General features: G+C 39.2%; 2 protein-coding genes and 1 long non-coding RNA gene across 13 annotated transcripts; 1 reads left to right on the forward strand and 2 right to left on the reverse strand.

Annotated features, from left to right (window-relative positions):
• Positions 1-303: 303 nt before the first annotated feature.
• Positions 304-4,067, reverse strand: LOC135635315 (uncharacterized). Of its 2 annotated transcripts, none has more exons than XR_010495593.1 (3): positions 3,901-4,067; positions 3,356-3,786; positions 304-1,169 (listed from the first exon to the last, which is right to left on the reverse strand). It is a non-coding gene; the product is annotated as an uncharacterized LOC135635315 (long non-coding RNA). The 2 variants fall into 2 exon arrangements; XR_010495592.1 differs by having other exon boundaries at positions 304-1,900; positions 3,901-4,066.
• Positions 4,068-4,768: 701 nt separating this feature from the next.
• Positions 4,769-13,572, reverse strand: LOC103982920 (uncharacterized). 10 transcript variants are annotated; one of them, XM_065148960.1, is made up of 6 exons: positions 12,906-13,571; positions 12,060-12,111; positions 11,887-11,987; positions 10,815-11,041; positions 8,469-9,258; positions 4,769-7,222 (listed from the first exon to the last, which is right to left on the reverse strand). In XM_065148960.1, the coding sequence occupies exons 4-6, from the start codon at positions 11,037-11,039 to the stop codon at positions 5,061-5,063; spliced, it is 3,177 nt and encodes a 1,058-aa protein (XP_065005032.1). In that variant the 5' UTR covers positions 11,040-11,041; positions 11,887-11,987; positions 12,060-12,111; positions 12,906-13,571; the 3' UTR covers positions 4,769-5,060. The 10 variants fall into 10 exon arrangements, with proteins under 10 accessions (XP_065005032.1, XP_018680972.2, XP_009398281.2 ...); XM_018825427.2 differs by having other exon boundaries at positions 12,060-12,136; XM_009400006.3 differs by having other exon boundaries at positions 12,060-12,168.
• Positions 13,573-16,174: 2,602 nt separating this feature from the next.
• On the forward strand, positions 16,175-17,050 carry LOC135636067 (early nodulin-like protein 19). Its single transcript, XM_065147612.1, has 2 exons — positions 16,175-16,444; positions 16,569-17,050. The coding sequence occupies exons 1-2, from the start codon at positions 16,243-16,245 to the stop codon at positions 16,889-16,891; spliced, it is 525 nt and encodes a 174-aa protein (XP_065003684.1). The 5' UTR covers positions 16,175-16,242; the 3' UTR covers positions 16,892-17,050.
• Positions 17,051-17,833: the final 783 nt, after the last annotated feature.

The following is a 17,833-nucleotide window of genomic DNA, read 5'->3' on the forward strand; positions in this document are numbered from 1 at the left end:
AATTCTATCCAACAATTAACCTTTAATTAGATCATTTTTATTTTTCTTTCTATAATAGCCAGCTAAATCACAAATTGGCTATAATACCAGCTATTGCCAGAATTTTTATTATCAACCAAGTTTAGACTAAAATCCACGTCTAACAAAGGTGATCAAAATGTATTTTTATGCATTGCATAGAACTAGTCGAATTAACAGTGCCACTTGTGCAAGATCAAACTTAAAGCCCAAGGTAGTACTCAAGAACAATAAGAAAGCAGACATTAAAAAAAAAAATTGAATATATTATGTAAGAAGACTGTGTCTAACTGTACCCATCCATTTGGCCAAAAATATATCACAAGTTGGCTATAATACCAGCTATTGCCAGAATAAGTAATAATGCAGACAATTGCAGAAACAATTGCACTAGTGAATAAGTAATAATGCAGACAAGATTTCAAAATATCATAAATTTGAATCTCTCATGTACCAATGGGTTAAATAAACGAGCGCTCGCGAGATGTGCTTCAGTGAGGTGTGACCTGAGCGCTCGCCTGAACCCAGGCATTGAGTGCCTCAAGCAAGCGCCTGATTTAAATGAAGCAACCAAAACAAAGTTTTATGTCGGTTTGCCGCAGATGCAATGGACCGAGGCTTCCTTTGTCGCCAATGGATAGGTCTGACAGCCTAGCCTTCGCCCGCAGCTTCCTTCTGCTACTGTTGCTTCTGTGTGTAGCTCCTTCCAACATCGAGGGAGAAGACCATAGCTTCCTCCGCCACCAACGGACACCTTTGAAGCTTCCTCCGCCCACGATGTCATCATCTATAGCTTCTATCGTTGTCGCTATTGCCATCCACAACTTCCGTCGCTACCACTATCGCTATCGCCATCTGCAGCTTCCTCCATCGCAGCAATTGTCATCCGAAAGTTCCACTATCGATAACTTTTTCTCCCCCTCTTAACAGTTCTTTTCTCCCCCTCTAACTACTGTTAACAGTAGTTTAATATCGTATTTTTATTTATATTATCATATTTATCAATTATATTATATATATATATTTTTTTTATATTTTAATATTTTAAAATGCCTCACTTTACTTGGGCAAGCGTTAGGCGAGCACCTAGCGTCTTGAGCATTTTGGGACCTTGACGCGTAGCGTTTTTTAAATCACTGTCCTATACAAAACTTTTAAGGGCACAAGCAAGTAAATATGAGAATTTAGGATAAATATTTTAAAACAGAGTAAAATGAAATAATACTTCATCAAGTAATGAGAAGGGCTTAATAACACTGTAACCATCGGAGAAGTTACTCCTATTAAACAAAGGTTCTATAGTAGTTGAAATGAAGCCGTTAGAATGTCTTAATAGAAATTCAAGTGTAGCATAATGTGACAAATATATAGTAAAATTTTGATAAATGCATAATGCAGAATCTCAAATAGCATAATGCGATAAATAGCATAATGTAGAATCTAAAATGTCATGAAGAGTATAAATAATTTTGATCATAATCAGCATTAAGTTGAATTTTTTTATGTCAGACATCCATCAATGAGAATCAATAGGCAATATAAAACAACCACATACAGGTAAAAATATAAAGAGAATAATGGAATAAAGTGCATCACTACAATGAAATATATTTAAATAATGACATAATATACTTCTCCTATACTAAGAAGCTTAATACCAAATAACTGACATAATAACCTTTCTTTAAAAACAATTAGTCTAAACATCCAGTATCTTGATCTAAAGGTGATGATTATCCCTACACAGAAAACATTTGTAAAGTGTACCTCATTCTTCGTTTCCATAAAACTCTCTTCAATTTCTCCCTCCATAAAGCCAATGTCCTAAGCCTAAACTTGGCCATCCATACTACTGTCTCACAATGTTATGCTGTGGCAAATTCTGGAAAATACAATGCATGAAGTTTCAATCTCAATACCTAAACCTGAGTATTAGAAAACTACTTAAGTCGTGGAACTCACAATATAAGGACAGTCATTCGTAGCTGCTAAGCATAGGATAAAAGAGAGATCATATATTCCTTGCTAGAAAATTTTATGCTAAAATGTCAATTGAACTGATAGCATTAAGACGAAAACAGAAGATTGAACTTAATGCTGGTTGATGAAATTTCTTAATGCAGGTTTAGGCCAAAGCACAAGTGAGGATGCACTAACATAATCACCACACTGTATACATTGCAAATTGCAATCTAAGCTGCAATCTAAGCAGCATACCTCTGGTCTTTCAGTTCTGCACTTGATGCACCTTAGCTGAAGACATACAAAAATAGTACAAACTTCTGGAAAGTGATTGTTTCCTAAAGCAAATCTTCATCATAGATATAATCTCAGAGGTTATCCTCTGGTCTCATTTGTTCCCTACTTACCGGCAACACTGGCCTGAGAATAACCAAGTCCTACTTAAGTTAGCAGCACTTAGTGGGGCAAATTGCCTTTTGAATTATTTGTCCATGATCTCAAGGAAACTACAAGATCTTTTTAAAAGGAAGTAACTGTCTCATTTGATGCTCCCCCACGAGACTAATCTACCTTTTATAAATCATGCACCGGACAAGTTCTTGTTTCATTGTAGCAACATGTTTAATTTTCTCAGGGCAAACATATTAGCATAATCAATTGAACACACCATCGGGTGACTCATGGAAATATTAAAATGTAAAAGAGAGAAGAATGATCAAGAACTTTTTCAACCTGAAAGAAACATTACATACAACAAAAGAAAATTCAAAATGGTGCTCACCATCTCAGTGATATGCCACCAAATCCTGTAGATGCTCGATTTATCATCGAAAGTCCTAATGGTGCTATCTATATCTTTTCATCTACTCCTTAGCACATGTAGCGGCCGACATGTTCGATACACGCTCTACACCCAATCGTTTTACAAAGTATATTAATTTGTATAACTGGACAACCACCAAGAATTTCAGTACAACTCTTTTTTATTACAAAGTTCTGAATAATTCCATATTTTAAAGCTTGGATATATGCATTAAATTTTCTAATTACAAGAACTTAGATGCAAGGCCCTAATCTTTAACCACATAAAATGCTAAATCAGTAGATGCCTAGTCTTATCCCAGTCAGAAGTTGATCATTGCAAGGAGACGAACAATCAGAATTGATAGGCACCCTCCTCACATTTCCCTTGATATATTTAAATACATGTAAAATGAATATCTTTCTCATTCTCTCACCTAATTACATCATGTATGTTCTGCAAGATATTTGCAATAAAATTGAAGGAGAAAACTACATGTTTATCATAATAGAATTTCAAATGCAAAAGAGAAGAAAGGAGGAGGAAATCAATCAAATTGGTTAGGGTGGTTACCAAAAGCTTGGAAACGGATCAAAGACACAGGCGCTCATTCGATCAGGGCAAGCGACCACCTCGGCTGGGTTCCTGCGTGACAAGAACGGGGACGCCGATCAGAGAGTATAGGAAGAACGCTCTTGCTTTATTTCCACGGAGCGAGTGACCTAAGAAGGGAAGGAAGGGATTCTAGATAGGTGTTTGGGAGAGATCTGGGAAGGGAAGGACTTCTTGCTAGAATTTCGGCGGTGAGAAGGGATTCGGTTTTCAAGGTGAGAGAGGATTCTTGCAAGGGTTTTCGGGTGAGAAGTGATTCTTGCCTGGGTTTTTGGGGTGAGAAAGATTCTTGCAAAGGAGAGAAGTAACTGAGAAGGGCATGAGGAGAAAATCTGCTTCGTTATCGAGTTCCAACAGCCACAATAGGGACACGCGGCCACCGTCGAGAGATCCTGCACGACCAGAAAAGAGACACCGATCACAAGGAAGAAGGAGACAAGAAAGAACGAGGGGACCGATCGAAGACGAGAGGAGTTCCTTGGTAGGATTTTAGGGAAGCGAGAAACCTGAGGGGACGATGCGGAGAACGACGAACAATTCCAGCGAGCAAGAAGAGGGCGGGGGCGCGCCACGCAGAAGAAGGCGGCTCTTCCTCGCATCGTTGCAAGCTTCCTTGCAACCTCTCTCTCCCCGGAAAGCGATGCTCATCCGCGAGAGTGGGGAACAGAAAAGGGTCAAGGTAGAAGAAGAATGTAGAAGTATCAATTAATTTTCTCTATTTACTTAATATTAAGTAATTAACTAATATATTAAGTAATTTTCTCCATTTTCTGTTTTTAATTTATAAAAAAATACTACAATATTATTGAAGAATATTAATAATCAACAGAGAGACATGAACAACAATAATATTTATATAAATTTAATATATATGTTAACTACCTTTGAAAACATATACATGTAATTTTTCATATGCTTATATGTATTATATGAAAAGAAAAATTAAAGTGAAAAAACATTGTTTTTAAGGCAGCATCAAATACCACATGAGTAATAATAATAATAATATTATTATTATTATTTAACATTCACTACAGTAGTAGAGTTTCAAGTTCAGACCAATGTGTACAACAAATCACTCCATTATTTAGATGAAGGTTATCAATTGTTATACCTTTAGGTATGTCAAAATAGAAGAAAGAGATGGTGTTTTGGGTCACCTACCAAATAGAATATATTGATTGCCAAGTGACCTTCCCAAAATTGGCTTTGTTTTTGGGGGTCTAAAGATTGATAGATTTGAGCAGGAATTTCAATATATACATACACTGGAGATCATATCAAATGTAATTTTTGAACAGACTGATCTTAGAGAGGCATGCTGCAGAAAAACCAACATCTAAATATCATGTCTGAGTGAGAGGAACCATGGCAGATCCACATAAAAAAGCATTTTGATTTGTTGCAGCAGCAACAAGGAGGAGGTGCAAGAAATGCAGCATATCAATCAGCAGTTTTACAATGAGTTTAGATTACATGGAAATCACTGAACTAGTTCACTTCTCTAGTCTTCAGTCAGAATCTTCTCAGCTTCATGAAGCAATGCAGCATTTATTCTGAAACCTACAAGCTTATGAAGACGATATATAATAATTCCTTTTGCACCCCAAAGAACAAAAGTGTTGAATTCCTCCATGGAAAGAGCATTGCAACTTTGGTGCTCCTCCTAAGTTAGAGGAAGAGGGAGACTGCCAGGAGGGCATCTCTGCCTGCGCGGCCGCCTTGTTATCCTTCCCCATCCGATCATGCTCCTGTCATTAACTCTTACTTCAAAATTACCGGGTTGTGGATGCAGAGGGGGGCTTGCGTGAATCTCCTCGATGGTGATGGCCAAACTTCTAGGCTGCCTCCTTCCCTTTGCTCTGCAGGTCATTTGATTCTGACCTTTGGTCCTTGTTAAAGCTGTCTGCCAAGGGCTACCTGATGCTTGCATCATCACCCCAATGGTTCGAAGATCCTCTGTTATTTCGTGCCTTGGCAGTGTTGCTAGCCCTGGCAGGATATCTCTCTGGAAGTCCTTCCGCTGCCTCCTCTTTCGTGCCTGGCCACGCCGAGGCTTTGTGAGAAGCAATGAAGCTAAACCTGCATCTCCTTTGTCTTTCTTTACATCTTTGTCATCGAGCTCTTGAGGTCTAGACCAATACTGATCCACCTTAATTTCTTCAAGGGTCAGCGTCATGGCTTCAAAAAGATCAAAATCATCATCATCTGAAGATTTTGTACCACCATCTCCCACATTACCCAGAAGCATTGGATTTTCTGCACTGCATGATACAACTTCCGCAAACCAAGACAAGGTGTCAAGTCCAGGCAAACATCCATTGCAATCTATAGAAATAGCAACCAAATTCTCTGCAGCGAATCTAATTAGTGCATCGACAGAGTAGTCCTTTTCCTTTGAACCATCTTTCTCGCTTAATGGGATGTATCTCTGCTTATTTATGATACCCATTTCGTACTGGGATATCGGTGCCTCCAAATCAATGTCAGAAGCAATTTTTGCACCAAAGCTTGGTATACAGTGTGATGACTGAACCACTATCTCGCCTTGAGGTAGTTTCACTGAAGATATGGGATAATCTGTACATGCTAACTCAACATTCAGATCGATGTGATTCCTAAAGCTCCCTTTGCACTCCCCATGACATGTTTCAGTGACCGAGTCACCAACATGAATATCTGTCTGCGATTTTAGGACTTTTGGATCACATCCCAAGTCTGTGAAGGTCATGTCATCATTTATCATAATCTTGGTATTGTCAGTTAAATGTTTTTCCATATGTCCAACAGAAACAGACATGTTAATTTGCTGATTTTTATCATGAACAAAAAGACGAAGGATTTTTTCGCCATTGTTTTCAGAAACTTCATTTCCCTGCATCTTGTGATCCTTAAACTGACAACTTGGCATGACTTCCTGCAGATTACAGAGAGAATAATCTAGCTCCTTTTCTTCTTTCCTCCCAATGTCTGGAGCAACGGCATCAGATCTGGAATTAAGCTGAGGTTGTCCACTTGAGAAGCTAAAAGCCACTTTGGAGGCATGTTTGTTCAAGCCAACAGACAAATTACAAGATATCTTCTTTCCGAGACAAGATGAACCCACTGACAATTTGTCGTATTTATCCTCAACATCTTCAATACCACTTGGAAATACTTGATTTATGTTCATGTTTGTTGGACTTTTCAAATCTCTGCTTGCAAAACCCTTTACACAGCTTCCAGATGTATAATCATGAAGACCTTCATTACTATCATCGGTCTGGTCTGGCCCACTAGATACAACTTTTGAATGTAGTACAAAATGAGAATCTGGTCGAAAACCATGGTGAAATCCATTTGTCCGATAGACATCAAAACCAGATTCTTGGCTTGTGGTCAGGTTCCTACCATATTGCCACCATTCACAAGGAATAGGAATCTGAGCATCTACCTTGGAACTCAACATCTCATTACTAGGATTTGATGATCCACTGCAGCATGGAAGTGTTTGAATCGCAAGTGTCTCGTTGCTTATGCTGGTGGCAGGTTTTCTCCAAGATGAAATAAATGAAGATCCATAACTGGTTGAATCAGCCTGGGGAATTGTGATTGAAGAAGGCATTGAAGGAGACATCAGACCTGAATTTGAGCAGGTAAAGTGAGGGGCCCTTACAGGTGCCTGGACATCATGAGTTGACTCTTGTCTAGATCGTATCTCCGGGTTATTACAATCAAATGAAAAACTTCTGCCACATCTCTTAGTGTTCAATTGTAATGCTCTAGATGTTGAGACATCATAATTATAGGATGTCTGATCGAGAAAAAACACAGAGCTCCCATTCACACCTGTATATTGATAACCAAGAAATAGGATGAGAGGAAAATAAAAGTTCCAAGCAGGCTAACATGTATAACTACCCAAATATTAAATGCAGAAGCTACGCTACCCACAAAAGCACAAAAGCATAGATGGAACAAGCAGACTGATCACAGTTAGATCTATGGCAGTTATAAATAAGGCATGACTTGTGTAGTAACTAAATCTATGTATTTATAAGTTTTTGACTTACATGTTTCTGATGTATGGTTCATAATACATTTAAGAAGTTCATCTATCTTGTATCATGTATAATGTGCTAACTTCATGCATTTAAGAAGTTCCATATATATGTGTTTTTCATATATGGTTCATAATATATCATGAAAATATATTTTGATTCAGAATTATGGCAATAAAAATCAGGGTCTAATAGGGGTTTTAGGCCCAAAGTAGGTACCATATCTTCAAAATTTTATAATTTCTTAATATTCTGCATTTGATATTCTAAAAAGGCAGCAAATCATGAGAATCATGCCTGTGTCGCATTTCCTTTCTCAATTTTCTTCATAGTTGATGAACTTCAACAAGGACACTGTCCTTATATTCAAGCAATCAATTTATCATACACAACGATCTTCTTTACCCCAACACTGAAACCAGCATAAAAATAATAGTTGCCATGGCACACAGATAGATGTTGATGCCATGGATTTGAGTTTTGGGAATTTGGCTCATGCAGTAGTGTGTCAACATGGTACAAGAGGCATGTTTTTATCATTCCAAAGGGTGTGTTGGTGCACCGTTTTACACACTTTTGGCTTTCAGCTGGCAACTTAGGATTTTATCATGCCACCATATCGTAAGCATGTTGTGCATGCACAATAAAAAATATTGGATACAACATATCACCGATAGAAAATATCCAAACTTCTCCTGTCTCTTCTTCCTAGCAATTTAAGGATTGGAATAGAATGCTCCAATAGCTATGTACTGCAAATACAGGACACTAGTGTTTATTCATCGCATTTTCATTCTGACAGGGATCAAGCTGGTTGATAGCTTTCTTTAGACAACCCTTTAGGCTTACAATGAGCAAGTGTCCAATCAATAAATGAAGATGAGCATCTACTACTGAAATTCATACTGTAACATCATTTTTCTTCTTGAGACATGTTTGTAATAGTGACAGTTTAAATAAGACACCTGATTGATAACACGATTGTTTAGGCCATGTCAACAAATGTAAACAAGTTTTGGAGATCAAAGAATTACCAGATTCATGACTAGAGAATGGCCATTCTCTTTTTGTGTGTACATTCGCATACAAGAACTCTGAAGTAGCCTGTTGATCACTGTGCCTATCCACAAAAAGTGTATTTGATCTCACCGAAGAATGGTGCCCTTGGCTACATTCACTGTGTGTCTTGAAGCCAAGTAACTGAACAAACGCAGAGTTTGCGGGTCTCTCAAAACACATTTCTGTTGTAGATTTACTTATATCGACTGTGCTGCAGGCTGATACACTGACTTGTGTTGGTGACTTCGACGTGTAATGGTCTTCTCCGTGACTACTCGCTAGAGTGAGCTTCACATCATTCTCAGAATAGAGAGAGCAAGTTCCATTCTTGAGAATACTAGAACTACATGATGGCTCAGTGATATTTGTCTGCCCATATTCATCACTATCGTCAATGTCTATGTATACATCAGCTGGCAGTTGAAGGTCAAACGTTCTCCTCTTCTGAGACCTGTAGTCTAGTTGCTTGATGCCCTTTGGAGAAGCATCATTTGATAATGGGATATGATCAGATTGAGTGCTGCCTTCCCTTGTAAAATTGACGTGAAGCCTCTCAGTGCATGCAACAGGTGTCTGTCCATAGCTGGTATTTCCTATGGTAAAGTGAGAAACATCTGACATTCCTCCAGTGCATTCTGTTCGCATTTGAGATAAACAATTTGAGTGTGATGCTTCTGCCACCATAGAAGGCTGATAAAACCTTCTAGTTTGAAACTCATTCATCAAGTCTTTCTGTATTCTATAAAGACGATGAAGTTCAAATACCTGAATCACAAGTGAAACAACTTTTGTTACAGGAAACCGCATGAAAAGCTTGAAGGTAACAAGTCAGACAAATTATGTTTATTGCTTTGCTCTTCAATAGACTATCTTATTTAAAATGCAGTTCACCTGATCCTAAGATGGCATATTCCTTTTTCTATTGCAGTTCTTACTTATTCATGGTGTTCGCATGCACATCTATGGATTCAACCAACAGTGTTAAGCTCAGCTTAGTTCTTCTAGAACAGTCTTGGATAAAGAAAGGAATAGGGGCTACTTCTTCCCAAACACAATTTTGTTTTCCAGATTTTCTAAGGCTAGACTATTTTTGTTTGGACTTTCTCAGCTAGATTTAACTTGTCTAATATTTTGTCAAAAGGCAACAGACACTCTCCTGAAAATTGTGTAATTATTACATAGAATAGTGAAATCTTCAACTAAAACATAACTTAATAGTAACCTGGAAAACATAATTCTTAAAATAAAAAATAACAAACTCACTCTATCCTACTCTGGAACCAAAGCAAACTGTGCAGGAATCCAAACTATTTCTCAGCATGGTAACTCAACTAGGAGATGAAGATTCTCAGCTATAAATCAAGTGAACTACATATGAAACCTGTGCTTCTGGTCCTTATTAGCTTCAGAAATTAAATTGTTCAAGTAACAAAAAAGGCAGAGAATGCACTCTGAGTTTATAAACAGCTATCCAAATAAGAAAGCACCAAACAGGCTCATAATTTACATATTTCTACAGATCTTGAAGAATGATTCAATTTGAAAAGATCATTTTACTGAAACTATTCAAGATGATCTGAAATACAAGTGCAGTAACTTGTAGAAGTCCCGAACTCAAAATAGACTTGTTTAGGTCAATTCTTAATAAACTGGTAAACAAACTGCACTAACTTTAAGTTGAATCATGTAAATGATATTTGTCATAGACTAACATGTCTTTGCCAATTATTAAACATCTTAAAAGGTTATAAAAAAAAATAGTTTTACTTGCTCCTCTTTTCTTTTCTACAAGAAATTTGATCAGGATTTCAAAGATACAATAAAATCTCAAAGTTAATTCAGAGTTAGAACTTAGAAGTTACATCTTCCAGCTAAAATCTAATTCAGGGATATATTGAGAAGGATTTTCATGTTCTTGAAATTTTTTTAGTTTAATGTCTTTCATATGACAGAAAAAATGAGAAATATTTGTCTCAAGTTGAAACTCATCATTTAGCATCCTCCAAAATTTCTATTCCCGAGAACATGTGATAAATCTCATATGTGAGGACACTGTCAACTTGTTTCACCTAATCACTTTCACCATGCATAGCTTCAGGAACTTGGATCGACCAAAGTACAAAACAATTGACATGTACTTAAACACCATTTGATACAAACAACAGACTTTGTAGAACTATTTAATTATACAAACAATCAAGCACGGATGAGATGTAATCATAAAGATAAAGATGAAGTACAAGCCAAACAATCAGACAGTGCTACTCAATCCTGAGGTAATTACCTTCTCAAACGGTTCTTGAGAACTTAAATATCTTTACCTGGTTCCTAAATATGGTGTCATGTTCAAGCATCATCTGCTTTAACATTTCTTTATCCTGCCCTGAGTATCCATTCACCAGCTTTGGTATGTAACTATCATGGAGATACTCACTTGATTTCTTATCCTGAAAGTAAGTATACCAACTGCTTGTTGCATCCTCCTTAATATCCTGCATGGAACAATATCCTGGAAGGTAATTTTTATTCTGCACTTTTGTTGCCATTCCTGCAAGTTCTAAACTTGGTCAGCAAAGAAAAATAAGAATATGATGCCAAAGGGACTTGGTATATTTTCTTATCCAAGAAAAGTAAAACATGTACAACAAACATTTGAATGTCAAATGGGCTTTCATTTTGCTTAAAGGATATAGTGTAATTCATGTTTAGCATAAAGCAAAAGTCATCCCTACTCCTAAGCAACTTCAGCAGGTGGTTAGAAAGAATAGTAGTTTGCAGGTGAGAAAAGGGGAATGATCAAAATGAATCACCAGTAGCAATACCAGATAGAACCTAATGATGATAAAAATCACTGATGATAGCAATCCAAAGAAGAATATTGATGACAATAATCTAAAGAAAAATAGTGATTATAACAATCTCCTTCATCTTCACCGTTGATGTGCCTAGCTAAAAAAGAGATACTAGACAGAACAAAGAAAATCCACCATAATTGAATACTAACTATAGTTCATCTGTGCCTCCAACAACTGTCACCAATATTGTACCAAAACATACGAATGTGCAACACTAGGAAAAAAGTTTTGTTGTACACCTGATGTAAGAATGTGCAATAGCCAGGAAAAAGTTATGTCCCTGGTGAAACAATGTACAACAACAACTAGAAAAGTTCCCAAATCAGTAACTTACAGTGTTAAATAAGATCACTAAAAAGATTATCCTACAAGGAAAGCATGAAAATAAGGAAAAGTTGCTATTAGAGATGGAACATAAGAATCCATATCAAAAGTCATATAGTGTGAAGGAATTCAGGGATGAGGTTCTTGAAATCTGTTGACAAGGTCCACATTTTCACAAAAATTATTGGGAGTTCCTTTATACCAAAAGTAATACCTTTAGTACAGATTTTGGCATTGACTTGGGGACCAGGACATGCTGCGATGATCGTGGAAAGCCTGTATGGCTATATTGCAAGCTAAAAAGGACTCCTAGAGCTGATAGGCCAAAGGAGAGTAGTTTAAGATATGCTTTTCGGTAGCGAAAAAAATGGGAGATAGGGAAAATACCAGTCCAGTTAGCAATAGGCTACAGCCACTTGGATGTAATTCCCATCAAATCCTGGATGCAGAAATGTTCATCGGCGCTGAAGCATCCAGCAAGTAAATTATCTGAAGGCTGAACAGAAGAAATATGATTTTCCAAAAGCAGCTATTTCAACACCCACATGACAATGTTTGACTTCACAGCCAAAGTTACTAAATTTGGTCAAAAGCAGGTGCTTGAAGATCATAATCTCAAGAAAGCCCCAGATTGATTGTCTAGTGATGGAGAGACCTAAAAGTGAAAATGCAATAGAGAGCACTAATCGAACGACAAGGAAAGAAGCTTCTAGTCCAGGATTTCGGAAAGCTGAATACATCCTGAAACTGAGACATGCTAAATCCACCAAAACGTAGAACAAAATCTGGCATGCATCATTATCAGAATCAGAATTAATAATTAGTAAATAGTAAGCACAAAGAAAAGGTTCCTAGAATCACAAAAGAGGTACAACAAGAGTTGCCAATCTTAAGGCCAGCAGTTGAAGATGAAGGAATCCTTGTTCTCAAAGTCCAAATTCACCATTTGAAGTACCATCAGCAGAACAAATAGCAAATTGGCACAAGGGGAAATCTTTAGGGGCTTGAATGGCAAGAGGGCTTTAAACTCCATGGTGATGAATTGGGATAATCTCACATACTAACAAGCATACATTCTTCGCAAAATTTCCATCAACAAACCATTTCTTCAAACAAGAATTGATCTGAAACATGTGACACAAACTCAAGGGTTTCACAGATTCTATCATAATCCAAATCATGAGACCAAGTAAACAAGATAAGAAAATTTTGACTGATGAACGGAAAAATTACCTCAATCCACATCGCCCCTCCCTCTCATCCATCTCGCGGACATCGCTGCAGCGGATTCAACATCAGAACGCGGAACATCCAAAATCCCAGCGGCCGCGGGCCTTCCGCCATGGAAAAACGCCAACTTCCCAGGTGCCCCACCCGTTTGAGGGCCGGCAACGGCTACAGCGATCCAGGAGACGACAACCCAAGCCAAGGGCCAGTATCGCCACCGCGAACAACGAAGTCTCGGCCAAAAAGGTCCAACTTTTGGTATCAAAAAGAGCTACCGAGAAGAGCCGGGCATCTGGAGTTGGGCGTTGGCAGGAGACACAGCTGCAGATCTAAGGACTTCGATCCCCTGGACCACAACGAAAGGGAGAGGACAGAGATCCGAGATAGAAGAACGCCTCTCACAACAAACGAACGACTGTCTAAGAACAGTGACAGAAGATATGTCAACATCGGGCCTCTCTCTCTCTCTCTATCGCCTTTGATTGGTTCCTTGTACTTTCAGTGAGTAGTCTTTCTTGGGTTACGGGAGAAGTGATCAAATGATTTTTAGTCGTCTTCTTTGTGCTCAGAGATTCCCTCACTCCTTCCTTTCCCTTTGGGCAGCGGAATGGAAAATGTAAGACAAGACAGAAGGCCAAACACAGCTCCTCCTTCCATTTCAACTCCCTGCACCAGCCTTTTCTCTATCCACCTTTCCTATTGCAAACAGATCAGATCATGACGTGGAAGGTGATCTAGTGCTCTGTTTCTGTGACACGATCTACTGATGGATTCCTCATATCTTTGTTGGTTCCTATGTTCTCCCTCAGCTAGCTGACCATTTGTGGTCTGGTGTGGGGGCCACCATTTGGTGTTTGAATACCATATCCAGGAATTAAGGGAAGCAACTGTCTTGGATGACAAGCAGCAGCTTGATAGAACACCCATCATGAAGCTCACTGAGCCCAACCATGATCTAATCCTATGTCCATGTTAGAGTGATCACTTACAGAATTTTTATGGATGAATTATATATTCATCTGATTTGTTCTTTTGTAAAGATTCAACTGGAAATTAATATTTATTATGTTGGACATGGCCAAACTGAAGTATATAAATAAATATATATATCCAATGTGAGATATCTTAATGTACAATGATGAGAAGCTGTCCCATCTCTCATTCTTTTGTAATGAGAATTAGAAGGTTCCAAGGCCAAGTACTGCATGCTAATACAAGACAGCAGATATGAGAAGTGACTTGGAAGCCTAAGATGTCTTCATAGAAGAAAGAACAGTACAAAAATAGGTGTCAAATAAGATGGAAAACTTAGGTGGGATTGTTCTTCATGTGTTGGTCATATGAGACATATGTTTTTCATGTGAAACCTGATCCTATTGTCTGCCATCCATAGATGTACAGCAATCCACACAACTAGAAGAAAAGTGAGGACAGCATCAACAATTCCTTGAATCTGAGTTCAATCAATGTAGCTTTATGATATTGCTGGGCACAAGAACTGCAACTCCTAGAAACGAAGAAAAAGAAGTGACAAGGTTGGGTTTTGGAAGAAAAAAGAAATCCCAAGCTCATCTATGATTGTAATGGACTGAGGAAATATGTAGAAGAACTGAATGATCAATAGCATACAAGAATTGAAGGGTTCTGCCCCAGAAATAAAGCCCTTCTATTGTGTTCATGGATCTGCTCCTGTTAGACACTGTAGATGTTGACTTTTCTTTCTGTCATAGTCCAGATATTTTTGGTGCAAATGTGTGTCATGCACTTCCTCTGTTTCACAAGGTCAATATATACTTCTGATGGGAAGTTTCATACTTACCTTGATTAATCTTTTTTTTGTAATAAAAAGGAAAAGCTTCACCAATCAATTACAAAATATTCCATTTCTACATGAGTTCCAAGTGGAAAACAGGTTCTCCATCATGCAAAATGAGAGGTTAAATTATTCAGCAACCATGCCTAGTGTATATCTTTTGTCTTGCATCTTTACAATTATTAGATGGATATTGTTGTTGTTATGCTTCCATGGAACAATTGATCCTATTCTCTTATGTTTATTTTTATCTGGAATTATTATCTACTGCTTCATCATTAGTGTCATAATTGGTGAAACACATGTGCAGGTGGAGGATGACACATCTTCCAATTTCATAGCTTAGCCTTCTCAGATTCACTGATAAACCTGCTTGGTTTATCAACTAAGCTCAAGTTCTTTCTCTTCCACAGTGATTCAACTCTCTTCTGAGAAGTTGCAGCAGGAAGATGAGTGAGATGTTGGCTTTGTTGTTTATGGTGATGGCAGCCATTTCTAAGGCGTCTCTTCCTCATAAAAGTTCGAGCACAACTTAGAAATGCGTCCTTTTCCCTGAAGAAGATTCTTTTTAGTTAGCAGAGAATCACTCATCTCATGCTTCTCTATCAGTCTCATCTCAAAGAAAGGAACAAAACCTAATTTTGAACATGAGTTCTCCTATTTAGAAGATTACATGAAAATTTACTGGTTTAATGTGACTCATATACAATGATGTCCCTCACAATATATGATAACAATGGAAGCAGTATAGCAGCAGCAAGCTTTTGCACCTTTTACTCAACTCTTTTTAGATCAGAATTTTCTCATCTTGAGATAGATTGAGATGATAGAGAGAGAGAGAGAGAGTGTGTGTGTGTGTGTGTGTGTGTGAGTGTGTGCAGGGAGCCACAATTCCGCATCTAGTGGGAGTGGCATCATTAACATGTCCTTGTTTCTTCACGCGGAAATGCTGCCTTCTTTCCTCTCTTCATTATCGGCTATCCCTCGCGTGTTCGTCGCCGTTGATTACTCTATCTCCCTCTCTCTCTCTCTCTCTCTCTCTCTCTCCATCAGGCAGTCAAACTCCATCTTTTTATTCGGCTCTCGAGACTTCGACGGGCTGCTTAATCCAACCCCACTCCTCGAACCTGTAATCTCATGGTCTGGGAAGAGAACGCATGGAAGATTCCTTGCGCTCTGAGATCTGCAGTTTCTCGCGCTCCATCACGTTCCTTCATTTGATATTAGAAAGTAGCAGCAGTAATAATAATAATAATAATAATAGGATCGGGGAAAGGCAGTACCGCCACATCATGTGCACTTTGTGGGCACTGCCTCCCTGTACAAATCTATAAAGATGCACCTGCCCTCAGCCACCACCCATGTGCTGCTGTCGCTCTCTGTCATCTCCATTGACTCTTTTAACTCCATCCCCCCAAAAGTGAGAGAATTAGCTGTAAGCATATATATAAATAGAGAGAGAGAGAGAGAGAGTGTGTGTCATCCTCTTCCTCTTCACCATATCACATAACAAAGAGAGAGAGAGAGAGAATGGTCGGCATGCAGCGGCAGGAGAAGCTTAGAGGAGGAGCAGTAGCAGCGTTGCCCTTCTTACTCCTCTTGATCATGGTGTCTCATCAGTTGGTGTCGGCCGATAGGTTCTCGGTGGGCGACTCCAAGGGATGGAACCCCAACGTCAACTACACTGTCTGGGTGGAGAAGCACAAGCCCTTCCATGTCGGCGACTGGCTCGGTCTGTTGCTCTCTCTCTCTCTCTCTCTCTCTCCCTTTGGTCCTTCCCCTCTCCCATCGTGAGCTCTATTGGTTTTCCTCCTCTCTTTTGTTGGTAATTGATGGGAGCTGTGGATGTGGTGCAGTGTTCTACTACCAGTCGGGGATGGCGGACGTGGTGCAGGTGGACGAGGCCGGCTACAACAAGTGCGACGCCTCCAACCCCATCTCCAACTACAGCAGGGGCCGCAGCTACGCCTTCGAGCTCAACCACACCGGCCGCTACTACTTCATCTGCAGCCGCGGCTACTGCTACGGCGGGATGCGCCTCGCGATCGCCGTCGAGCACCTCCCCCCTCCTTCCCCTCCCCCGTCCTCCCTCAAGGACTCCTCCGCCGCCGCCCCCTGCAGCCTCCTCGCGCTCACCGCCTCCCTCCTGGCCGCCGCCCTCTTCCCCTTCCACCTCTAAGCCATGGATCTACAGAACATCTCCATTGTTCCACCCTTGCTTACTTTACCCTCAATTTATGGTGGACCGAGAAGGCCTGTAACTATGCGTCGGCGATGAGCTCGTCTCACGTCATTTGATTCACAATATGCAAACTCGTCAAAACCTTCATTGTCTTTACTGTGATGCATCCGATATCTCCAACGAAGCAGCAAACAAAGCAGTCGAAGTAAATTAGTGGTCTTATCTGTTTGCCCCGTGGATGAAACGTAGAGAAATCTAAAGGCGAGGCTGTCGCCCCACCCAATCTAACTTAAAGATCACATCGCATGCATGTAATCGAGCTGTAGATGCATGCATTCCAGCCTGGTTGCGGCAAAGCAGGAACACTTGTTTCTACCATCTCAGGCACATGTATCAGTGAGTAGCACATTCTCCAAGTTGGTGATGAAATAAAACGAAGTCACACTTTCTATGGTTTTCAATTTGATGCTTTTTATTTTCTTTAATACCCTAATTATCGCCCTCATCGTTGTCATCCCTCCACGAGGCTCCATAGCTTTCAACCTCACCGTCACAACCTTCGCCCCATCATCTTCGTTGGCCACCTTTACTTTGTCGTGAGCTCCAATCTACCCCTTTTTCTTCCTTTGGTTCGTTCAGTGTACAGTATCAATTAAGTCCTATTTGACCTCAACTCGAACGAATGGGGCTGAATTGAAACGCGGCGAGCTCGATTACATGGTTTGTGATAAGGCGCAGTTAGGAAAATATAAGAAAATAATACAATTCAATATTAGAATATAATAATAATAATTTTATATTATTGCATATTATTACAGCATTACATACACAATTCTGGGTCGAGTCCGACTACACAATGGGCCGGCCCATGGATTGCTCTCTGGCTTCATTGCAAAATTGGGAAGGCCAGTTCATAAACATATGCGTCAAGCGACGTCT

The sequence above is a fragment of the Musa acuminata genome, chromosome BXJ3-4 (assembly GCF_036884655.1).
Source record: "Musa acuminata AAA Group cultivar baxijiao chromosome BXJ3-4, Cavendish_Baxijiao_AAA, whole genome shotgun sequence".
Lineage (NCBI taxonomy): Eukaryota > Viridiplantae > Streptophyta > Magnoliopsida > Zingiberales > Musaceae > Musa > Musa acuminata.